The following is a 12,299-nucleotide window of genomic DNA, read 5'->3' as shown; positions in this document are numbered from 1 at the left end:
TCACCTGAATACACTTAGTTTCAATTTTAGCCATTAGCTTCAGTAGCATAAGGTGCATACAGCACTTTTTTTCAATATCCCTCTCAACACACACTGAAAGTTTCAACAGAATACCCAAAGTATTTCCCAAGACAGAGCGTGTTTTGATTTTGTTTAACACTAAAATTTTCACCGTAATACCCTTCCGTAGATAGATAGATTTTTAATTCATGCAAACATAAACAAACACAAATAATTAAATAAAGAAAATAGGGAGCTAAACTCGAAAAGAAGGCTATCCATTATTACATTAAATTTAAGTACACCCAAAATACATAACTACCCCGTCATCGAAGCTTAATAATATATTCTGCTAATTTAGTCTTTAAAGTGATCGACTATTAATTTTTTTAAATTTAGTATTCAATTTAAGCCTATTTGCTAAAGAAGGGACTCGGTATCTTATTGACAATTTATCTCTTTCACAGTTAACCGAGGGGATTCTATACACTCGAAAACGAGCCGACATAGAAGCAAGTGAGCAAGAAGGGGTGACAAGCATGTGTCGTGATTCATAAAAATAGCTCACCGGAGACTGAATATCATAGTGCCAGAGCGATAATTGCAAATCCTTAGGTTGACTAAGGTTTAATATATGAAGAAATAAAAATAAGGTTTTGTTTCAGAAAAACTTTGAAGTCGTGCAGGACGATGAAAGAAAGTACCAAGGATTCTTACGACTTTATTTGCAATGTCTGGAGGGGTTACTAATGCAATTTAAGCATCTTGTAGCCTATGCACATAGGCATACTCATACAAGAGTGCCCTTAATATAAGTGTATCATTCTGTGTAGTAAAGAGGAAAAGGAAAAACTTTTGATCACGTTTGAAGGTGTAGCATATTCTAGCCATAATGATACTCTCGGTTTTATTTCATCTCTGATAGCAATATTATCTGATAACACTCTCTAAAGCATTACTTAATATGCAGGTGCATACCAAGTGTAAGCAATTTCTAGTAATAGATTTTCCCCTCTGCATCTCAATTATTGCAGTCTTAGGAAACACGTAATCGATAGCTTAATCATTCTAGTAAGCGGGATAAGGATTTCTCCTCGGGTTGAACAGGTTATTTCATAGAATCTATTCCCTGAATCAAAATAAAAAGAATAGATTGCTAATCAAGCTGTCTAGGGCTCCATTCCATTGGATGAAAATGCCCTTTCAAATCCAAATGGGGACAAAAATATTTAGAATATAAAGGTTCCCTGAGAAAAATGCATTGAAAGAAAATTAGATTTCTTAAAGTACTGTGTAACATCAAATGTGTGCACCGTGAATACGTAACACCCACGTGTCTGTCTTCCTCAGTTACAAACGGGTATCCCCCAAGAGGGCCTGAAGAAAAAAGTCACGTGTGAATGCGTCATCCTTAACATGAGTAAACATTCCCCTGTTATGTAAGAACTAAACAAATCATGAAGAAAAAGGTCTTCAAGAAAAAATATCTTAGAAAACGTCTTGGAATGTGTTGATACGTCTGGAAAAACATCTTGAAGAAAAATGTCTTAGAAAACGTCTTGAAATGCTTTGAAAGGTTTTGAAGAGAAATGTCTTAAAAAACATCTTGAAGAAAAATGTCTAAGCTTCCCTACTTACTAGTGGACTCTAACAAACCCTATTACATAACCCCCAAGCCCTATTACGTAACAACCAAATTAAACCTCCTATTACGTAACAACAAAAGTAAACCCTCCCTATTACGTAACAGAAAACTGCTAACTGTCGTGGAATCCAGGGATATGGGTGTTCTTAAAAGCAGCGATATGGGTGTCTTTAAAATCAGGGATATGGGTGTCTTTAAAAGCAGAGGGGCATCACTACTGAAAAGAAAGAAATAGAATGGGCAATTTAACTATTGTAGGTTTTTTTCCTTTTTTTTTGCATTTCTATCAGTATGTATTTTTTCTCTAAAGTAAAATAATGAATTAATATATATTATCTCCAGTAAATATAACTAAGTTGAAACCTTCTTGTATAAATGTTGGAATTTATCCTTTTCTTTGATATATGATATACTGATGTTAGTAAGTCTAGAAGGAAGAAAAATACTCATCGAGTATACGCACTTTTTTCTTTGGACACTTTACCTGTAAATGCGCTTGAGAAACAAAACTACTAGGTATAATTATTTTTTATAAGTTTGAAATAACAGCTAATTAAGATTTCCCATGCTACCGACCTCGCGTTTTACTATCAAGAGATGAGAATATTCAAATCAACAAATAATACTGCGTACCGTCTTTTAATTTGCATCAAACTGAAAAGAAGCGTAAATAAAAAAAGTAAATCAATTTTAAGAGCAAATTAAAAGAGAAATTACAAACAGGATGATGGCGGAGACAAGAAGAAGTTGTCAAAATTATAACTATAATTCAACGTACCGCAACACAAGTTTGTAACACATCAGTAGGAATTAGTTGACAACTAATGACTGACGTGACGTGATGTTGACAAAAATTGACTGACGTGAGCATTGGACTTCTTGAATCAAGTAAAAGCTGGACAGACAAAGAAAGGAGAATCGTACAAGATCTTTCGAACAGCTTATTGTTTGATATATGTTCTGTCAAAAGGGCAGGTAAAACCATCCTTGGACAATTTCCCTGGGATATATTTAGCATATCTTGCTAAGCCTATCGAGGTGTCTACGTTTCAGAGGATTACATGGCAGCATATTTTGATCCCTAACACAAATTCGATTACAACAAACCATAAAAAAGGGAAGAAAACTAAACCTTGCTCTGTTCTTGATTTCGCACCGGGCCAGCTATTAACATCACCTCCTGTCTCAACCGTAGCTGGATGATTCTGGTACATATCATTAATCACTTTAATGTACTTATCTAGTGTACAATACAAGGATATAACCTTTACTAGGGTCTTGTATCTGGTGAATCAAATGATTTTCCATTTTCTTCAAAGCCTTGCTTTTGGAAAGGGAGATGTGTTAAATCAAATTTCTCCCTTATAGTACTATTTAAAAATGTCTCAAACATAAGAACCCTTTAGTCCAGGTAGGTTAAGTCCAGGTTTAAAGAGGTGGGGCAGGGTGGTTGCCAGCTATCCAGTGCTACCACACACCCTTCCTGTTTGCCTTCCCCAAATCTCACCAGGTGTCCCATTCGGAGCTGGGCTGACTCTGGCTAAGCTTAAAGAGTCACAGTATTGACACTGGCTACCGTTACATAGTTACAGCATTGACCCCCCATCTCAAACCAAATACCATGTCGAAACACGAATTACATAGTATTTACTGATTTATAATAGGCAAAACAGGAGTAAGTCCAGGGTTTCTCACAAACGGGTTAAGATTTTTAAAAAAGAAATCCTGCAAAATAAAAGGCCAAATGCTAAAAATCCCATACATAGGGACAATTAGAAAAAAAGTCAATATCTAGAACTCAAGATTAAAAAATTATGAATAATTATACAACGCTTAAGCAAGGTCTTGACCAAGGAATTGGTGAAAACACCTGACTGGAGAGATATATAGTTAGTGCAAACGCAAAGAAAAACAGAGAAATGTCACGCGCGACAAAAAAAGAAGAAGAAATTCTGTCAAGGCTGAAAGGCAAAGACAAAATTTCAAGGTCCTATCTGTCAAAATGTGAAATATTGTATTTATTTTTTTTTGCAAGAAGAAAGATCACAGCTGCGTGTTTATTTGTTGTTTTTTTTTCATGGGTGATCGTATCAGACTAATGGTCCCAAAAGATCGCGAAAGGGTGCATTCAAACGGAAATTAGATGTTCTGGTGCCCATTTTTAGTGACCAAAAAGATTAGAGGGCAACTAGTCACCCTACCCACTCCTTTCTTCCCAAAATGGTCAGATAAAAATTTTGAGACAGTCGTTTTGTTCAGCATAAGTGAAAAATCCAATAACTGTGCCTTTATGGGTAACATGACCATCATCAACCTGTGGGAAAGGACTCTTTAAGTTATGAAATTTGCCCATTGCTTGCGCATATTATTTGCTATTGGGAAGTATACAGACATTTCTTTGTAGGAGGATTTACTTGGGGTGGGAAATTTCGGGAAATTTTACACTGGGGAGAAATTTGCGGGGAAAGGGCTGTATTTTACGTAGGAAGAGCTTTCCAAGGAGGATTTTCCCTGAGGGGAGGGAGTTTTTCATGGAGAATAAGCCAGATTTACCAGCATTATTCGACAAACGATCAGAAAATAAATAAAAAACAAGCTTTTTCAACTAAAAGTAAGGAGCAACATTAAAAAAACGGAAATTATTCCGTATATGAAAGGGGTTGCCCTCTCCTCAGTACCTTCCTTTTTCCGCTAAAGTTTGACTGTTTGTCCCAATTTTCGAGACCGACTCCAGAAAAACAAGAGGTGTCTAATTAGAATAGGAAGATTTTTTAAAAGTGCTAAGAACGCTAGCGTGAAGATCAAGTTATTGAGGAGGGGGAACCTTTTCATGTACGGCATAATTTCTGTTTGTTTCGAGTTTTAAAGTTGCTCCTTACTTTCAGCTGAAAAAACTTGAGTGTTTTTTAATTACTAAATATAAAGTGGCCTTGGAACCTACTACTAGACACCACCTTCTGTGGGTCTGTCCTGTCTATGATTTTGCAATCTGTCAAGTACTCATGCTGAACGTTGAAACATATAAAGAGGTTTACAATTCCTATAAATCTATCCTTAAGGCTAATGGTTTTGTTTACATACTTCCTGCACTTGAACTTCATTGGCCTGATCAACCACTTCAAGAATAGCGGTCTGTATGTATCGCAGAGCCATAAGAATATCTTGACCTGCCATCTCCTGGAATCTAGAAAGAAAAAGTTTCTTAGACATGAATTCTCACACACCATATTTATCAACTTGGTTAAAAACTTCTCGTGATTTGCCATCTGTACCACTCAATTCGGGAATGGATGGTCTATGGTGCATGGCAACGAAGTTTTTAGTCAGGCGTAATTAGAAAGAATCTTGTAGTTGAACCAGAAGGAAAAGGTGGATGCTTCGAAATTAATTCCAGTCGTGGGATTAAGCAAAAGCGTCTCCAAACAAATCGAAATAAGAAGAAGACGAAGGAAAAGGCAGATGATAGAATATAAGACAAGGTTCCCCAGAACTTCATCATAGAATTTTGGCAGGTCTTCAAGGCTAAATTCTTACAGGGCTCTCACAATCAACGAAGGTAGAATTTTAATCAGAAATATTTTCAAATTGATGACACAAAAAATTATAATTTAAAGTTCTTTTAGAAGCTTATTCATGAAACTGACTAATTTTTTCAAGGGATACTCCCGTATTCAAGATTCAATATACTAAGATATATCACTTTGTAAACAAGGTATTTAACTAGCGGCTTAAGAATTCAAAGAATATATAGCAGCGCACAAAGTAGCTTATTTCCCGGAAGTAAATTCACCAAGTTATTGGGGACATTCCTGGAAATCTTCATACCCTGGAGATTTGATTAGCACATCTTTAAAAAGAAGATGAATGGATTTTATTAGCCTTTGGAGGCTATGATATTTTAATTACCATTTCACAATCCTTCCTACTGGGATCCTCTACGAAATATATGTCCACGAGAGAAAAACCTTACAGTACCTAACATTGTTCAATTTTTTTCAAAGGGGCCATTGGAGACGATTTAAAAAAGGAAAATACTTTTTCAAAAATGTAATGCGTGCACATATGTGCCATTTATAAATTATGTACTGGATGTCATGCACGATGTTTTCTTTTACAAGATAGGGACCAAAATTATATAAATTTTGGTCTCCTTTTGTTTCTCTCAGATTAGAGAAATCAAGAAGTTAATTGGCCTTACTCTACATGTTATAGCTCACTAAGAAACAACAATCCCTATGACACACATATTAACAAGCTGAGGTATGTATCTTCCCCAAAGCGATCATGAACAAAAGTTATAGTTCCTCAAACTGCAAGAATTAGGCTTAGGGGGACGCCAAAATGTCGATGGACCTCATAGGCACACTTAGGGTTTTCAGCGCCAGGGACCGATGTCAGTTTTTGATCCCCCGCTCCGCCCCATCACTATCCTCACCATCACCATCACATATTATAGCATAGACAAAAAAAAAAAAAAAAAAAAAAAAAAAAAAAAAAAAAAAAAAAAAAAAAAGTCTGGCGCCTCCTAGCTATGGCACTGGTCGACCCTGAATTCTTAATAAAAAGCCGTAAATAAGTCAGACACAACTTTAAATTACTTAGGAAATAACACTTATTTTAATTGGATACAATAGACCACTGCATGCTCACTCATTACCAGGGCTGCCACCTGATGAAGAAAATCACTAGATTTTAATGTTTTCTTGGTTGATTTAGTGATTTTCTTCGATAATATAGTAAATTATGTGCTGATTTAGTGATTTATTTTTCTTTAAAGAACATAAAAATCACTAAAAATAGTGATAAATTACTAGGAATGGCAACCCTGCTCACTACCCGAAAATCATTGACATCAATGTTGCTAAAAAGGGCTGCGTAAATTCTACCATACAGTGGGCTCGTTTATGTCACTAGAGTGACCTGAAAAACCTGGTGTAATAAATTGAATAAATAAAGAATAGTTCGAATGTTTGAAGTTCTATAGAGACAAAATGCTTAAGGTAAATGAGAAAAAAAAGCTTAAATAAGAAAGAAGGAATGAAACAAACAGACAATCGGAACGTGAAAAATGCTTGGTCACTAAAAACAAAACCAAAATAGTATAGATTTGTACAGACCTTCAAGGCTAAACAATACTTTTAATTACGATTTTTTCTCTCGTGCCTTCCGGGATCATCGGCGTCTCTATGATAACCATTTCCACGAGTAATCACCCCCAGTTTCTGAGAAACAAATAGTCAACTAAATCTGTTAAGCTGAAAGACTTGGGCTCGTTTCATAGAGTGTTGAAAGCTTCAAAAACAAACAGGCTCGTGTTATGTTTCGTAAGTGATGTTCAATCATAGGCACCCCAGTAGTAGTGCAAATCAAAGAGCGAAGTGAATTTCATATACTCATTTGTTTAATTTATACGCAGCCTATTCAATCGGAAATTAAAAAATCTAGTGTCCTTCTTAAGAGCCAAAAGTGATTGGAGGGCAGCCAGCCCTTTCCAAATCCCCTTTTGCATGCCCACACCCTCTCAACCCCAACAAAATCTGATCAAACTTTTTCGATTGCCATTTTAATTGTAATAGTTGAAAGACACAACAACTAGGCTTCCTGAGAAGATTATACCCCAACAGCTCCTGGGAAAATGATTGCAAATCATACAAGTTGTTTATACACAGGTTTTACTGTAAAGGAGAGTAAATCTGATCCTGGATATCCGAAATGGCTAAGGTTTTAAGATAAATCGTTCAGGTAAAGTTGAAGGGGTAAAAGTTTGAACTAAAAAAAAAGAAATCATTTGTATTTAAGTTGTCAAAGGATGTATTTAAAATATCTCAAAAAAGAGAGGGATGTTCAACTAAATCAAAAGACACTATGTGCATCCAGACATTCATAAGAGCGTATCTGCCACACCCTGAGATATCTGCGGTATCTCAGGAACAGCTAATGATATTCAGTTGAAACTCTCCAGAGATGTTGAACTAAATCAGAAGAAATTACGTGCCTCTATACTGTCATTAAATAAAAAAAAAACAAAAAAAGAGGCTGCTTCTTCATCAACGCCCTGCTTTTTACGCTAAAGTTTGACTCTTTCTCTTAACTCTACTTTTTAAAACAGTAAAAAACTTTAGCGTAAAGAGCGGGGCGTTGATGAGGAAGCAGCCCCTTTCATATATGAAGTAATTTCTGTTCGTTTTAGGTTTTAATGTCGCTCCTTACTTTCAGTTGAAAAAACTTGTTTTTTTTAAAACAAGTTTACGAGTTCTCAGACTCGTAACTTTTGATGGGTAAGACTAAACTTGATGAAACTTATATGTTTAAAATCAACATTAAAATGCGATTCTTTTGATGTAGCTATTGGTATCAAAATTCCATTCTTTAGAGTTTTGGTTACTATTAGGCCGGGTCGCTCTTTACTACAGTTCGTTACCACGAACTGTTTGAAAAGGGTAAATCTGAAACATCTTAGGAAAGGCTAAGAGTCTTAAGTTGAAGCTTTCAGAGAATATTGAAAAGCGTCAAGTTGAAAATTCCAGTACATATAAGGTTTGAACCAACTCCTACCTAATCAAAACATGGTTCAACCAAAACATAAAGGTTTTGATTCAACCAACAAAAAGGTACTATATGTATACTGCCCCTACAACTTCTACAAGTACTACTTACACTAAGGGTATTAAAGATATATATTACGACTTTTTTTTTTTAGGGGGGGGGGGGCTATATTAAATTAGATTAAAACACGCTGTATGTATGCAGGCTGTCAAATGGCTGAATCAGCAGTATATGTAGAACGGCTTAGGGAATTAGGTTTCAACTTTAAAAGCATGCTGAGAGGTATATTCAGGTAATAAAAATGCATTATGTGCATGCTACTACTAACAATATGAAAACTTTAGGTATCCCTGTTCACCTGCGAGTTCAAGGGACTTGTCGGTCATGTTTCAATCCTAAAATTCGATAGACCACCTGTGACTCTAGGCAGGTGGGCCCTATTTGGCTTAGGTCACTTGTTCGCCTGTGAGTTCAAGCGAATTCAGTCCCCGTTTCGCATAAAAGTCCGGTGGACATTGTCTAGTAGGCACAGCTCATATAATATAAATAGTGACAGTTGCCCAATTGCCTGCAGGTCCTGTGGACATGGTCAGTCGTAAGTCTTAGAAAACATATTATTTGGGGTCTCCCATTGCCTTCAAGTGGCTCACAGAACTAGTTGAATTATCCTTACTCCATGCCTATCTACTTTGGTTCTGCCCTAGGATGGATGAATGATCGACTATCTATCAACAAGTTATATAAAACCATTTTTAAACAATTCTGAAAAAGGGTTACGCCAGCTTTGCCTCTCAGTCAGACTGTCTGTCTTGGCCTTTTCTCCAATTAATCAAAGCTCTCATCTTTTTCATCACAAGTGGATTTTAATCCAAGTTGATTTTAATTTAAATTACTCTGTAATTTGAAATTACTCTGTATAAATACAGTTTAATTTAATTGTAATACTTTTGTCTATCTGCTGATGACAATCACTGATGTATGTGGTCGACATATCCATAACTTTTTGTATCTGTTTTCCATTGTCAAATAAAAGGATTTATCCCTATTCGAAACTTTATTTGTTCGTCATAGAAAGGCAGTGTGGTCTTCGAAAAATACTTACGTCGTATATATGAATTCCTTATTTTTTAAAAGAAATTCTGACAAAGACATTGGCAACTGAGACAGTTTAAACTTTTTACACTAGGAAATAACTGCTACCTTACTAGGAATACCTGCAGGCGCGTAAAACAGTTCATTTTGAATCGTAGTACAAACTATCAGGGTACAGGGCACTTAAATTTACGTGGCAGAGTATAAACACTGCGTTTGGTTTACTCAATGCATCAAATAAACATCCACAAATTTGAAACATTACCTTGTTTTGACAGTTTTTAAAAAGTAACAATGAATCTATATTACTGTTCAAATGTTAATGCAGTCTTTGTGACACTCCGATTAATTGACACATTAGAGTAATACATGAATAGTTAAGACAAAATGTGCTTCCAGTCAAAATAAAAATTTGACAATAAAATGTTTTAATTAACAAGGGAAATTTCTTATGATTCTGATTCTTGAAAATGCAAATTCTTCTGAATCTCGATTCCGACCCGGGTCAATTATCCTATTACTACTTAGACTAAAGGTTTTCAAATATTGACAGTCTAAATACAAGTAATACTAATCCAATTCCGTTTTCTTGTCGACTTGATGGGGAACACAGCCTGATATTTTTACAAAATGTTCTTTTTCTTTTCCCTATTGCCGTATTTTGCAGCCATTACCAGATTAAAAAACATCCCGGTACGGACGGTCCTTACTGTGTTGGTATCAAAACCGAACAGAAATAGAACTATTTATTATCAATTTTGTAAATCTTTACAAGTTGAAAATTTTTGCCGTAAAAAGCAACAATTTGATGAAAAAATTTTGATCTTTACGAAAAACAAATCGTACAGCCTTCAGTGTTTCAAAAGTATATAGATGAAGCGATATTTTTTTTTAAAGAAGAGAAATTTTAAGTACAATATTTTACTTGTCAAATAGTTATCATAAAATCAAATACTAAGATCTTTTGGTTGATTAGAATGACCTTAAATGGCAAGTCATAGTGAATCTGGTATTGACAACAGGATATTGTCAAAGATTATTCCAAAAAACATTTCTCTTAGTTTAACTTGTTTTGATGCCAACCAGTCTTAGAATTCAGAGCCTTTTCTTTACTTTGAATTTATAAGCAACCATAATTTTAAGGGGATGTATAAGTGGAAACTGTAAGAGGGGGGGGGGGAGGGGCTTTCGGCCTGAACTCCCCAATCCAAAATTTTTGCTAATTTCTGAGCACTTCTTAATCGAATCATGAAATAAAACAATTCCAATATTTTACCCCGAAGATTATATATCCTAAATTAAAATTTGTACAAGTTGACATACCTGCACTTACGAACCAAAAATCTACATCTTCGCATAATATCTGATTGGCTGACTCTGCACAAACGGAGCGACCAAAAATCATCCAGTCTCATTTTTGGATCGCTGGCATTCCCTGGATTACCTCCAAACAAATAATGTACCTGAAATAGCGCAAAATTAGTGTACCTAACGACGCCAATTTAACAATATTACTTATAGTACAAAATTGGTTCGGCTCCATTTGATCTTATGGAGACTTGAGTGTAAAGATCTTCAAATTACATTTCAGAATCTATGGTTTCACACTGATAATTCAAATTGTAGAACTTTAAAGAAAAAAAGAGAAAGAGAGAGAGAGAGAGAGAGAGAGAGAGAGAGAGAGAGAGAGAGAGAGAGAGAGAGAGAGAGAGAGAGAGGAGAGAGAGAGAGAGAGAGAGAGAGAGAGAGAGAGAGAGAGAGAGAGAGAGAGAGAGAGAGAGAGAGAGAGAGAGAGAGAGGAGAGAGAGAGAGAGAGAGAGAGAGAGAGAGAGAGAGAGAGAGAGAGAGAGAAGAAAGAGAGAGAGAGAAGAGGAGAGAGAGAGAGAGAGAGAGAGAGAGAGAGAGAGAGAGAGAAGGAGCCACTAAAAGACACAAGTTATGAGCAATTTAAAAAGTTAAGTATAATGAACAGTATAGCTGCAAAAAAAAAAAAAAAAATGCCGGAAATAAGAGCGATATTTAAATACAAACCCAAACCCTACCAAAAATGCTAGTACAATTGGCGCTTTGATAGTTTTTTTTTGTTAGCATATAATTTAAATTGAAACTTCCAGGAATTCTTTTTTTTTTTGTTATAAAGAAATTTGTAAAGAATCGATTGAGCTTTATTAGTCTGATATTTAAGTTTTCAACAATGGTATATTCCTATTCAATCCATTCCTTTCAAAGTAAAATCCAAATACTACCCTAGTCTTGCAGTTTCACTGTTTTATAAAATAACTTGTTTTTGTAACTGTTTTCTTCCTTTTAAATGCCAACACATTGAAAAAACAATGGGCTAATCAGAAGTTCAATTTCCGAAAAACCCCATTTTTCGTTCTACGGCGGAATTTATTTTTTCCTCACATAAGCACAAACGACATTCCAGCTTTTGAGGGGTGTTTGAGAGGTGGCAACACCGCCCATTCAACACCACTAGCATCTTGCCAGAAATCGACATTTCCTATCTAAAAAAAAGCCAAACTAGCACTGGGTTTGAGACAGGATATGAACAAAATCACAATAACAGCAACAAGTTAAAAAAATGAAAGGAAACCATAGAAATGCATAAGTACTGATAGATCTTTGAATCATGACAGCGAATAAAATAAGACAAACTAAAGACAAGCCCAAATATTTCGGCTTCACGTTCAGTGTAGAAAACTTATCAACGAAAAAAGAGAAAAAAAGAAAAAAAAAGAGTACAATACATAGCTAACTTATAAAAAAAATATGTATTTACAAAATAAGATATAAACTATTGCATACAACCTATAAAGGAAGGGAAAATGTAGTATTTGAAAAGTTCTCTACAACTACTGATTTTGAACTTTTTACGGTGAGATAAAAATTTAAATTCGTTAAACTTTAAATTTAGCCACCAAAACATACGAGCCTGAGAGAATTTATCTATTTCTTAAAAGGGGAGCGATATTGATGACAATTACACAACAAGATTTGAGGATATAAAAGACGC

At 35.2% G+C, this 12,299-nt stretch overlaps 1 protein-coding gene across 1 annotated transcript in view; it reads right to left on the bottom strand.

The window, feature by feature from the left end:
- The window catches only part of LOC136043083 (muskelin-like), a gene marked incomplete in the record, with an annotated part of 167,685 nt that overhangs the window by 28,416 nt on the left and 126,970 nt on the right, over positions 1-12,299 (bottom strand). Inside the window, 2 exon segments of the mRNA XM_065728007.1 lie at positions 4,727-4,829; positions 10,607-10,746. Coding sequence (XP_065584079.1) covers positions 4,727-4,829; positions 10,607-10,746 — 243 coding nt within the window.

The sequence above is a fragment of the Artemia franciscana genome, unplaced genomic scaffold, assembly GCF_032884065.1.
Source record: "Artemia franciscana unplaced genomic scaffold, ASM3288406v1 Scaffold_289, whole genome shotgun sequence".
Taxonomy (NCBI): Eukaryota; Metazoa; Arthropoda; class Branchiopoda; order Anostraca; family Artemiidae; genus Artemia; species Artemia franciscana.
The sequence above is the reverse complement of the archived record's forward strand: the minus strand, read 5'-3'. Positions and strand labels throughout refer to the sequence as shown.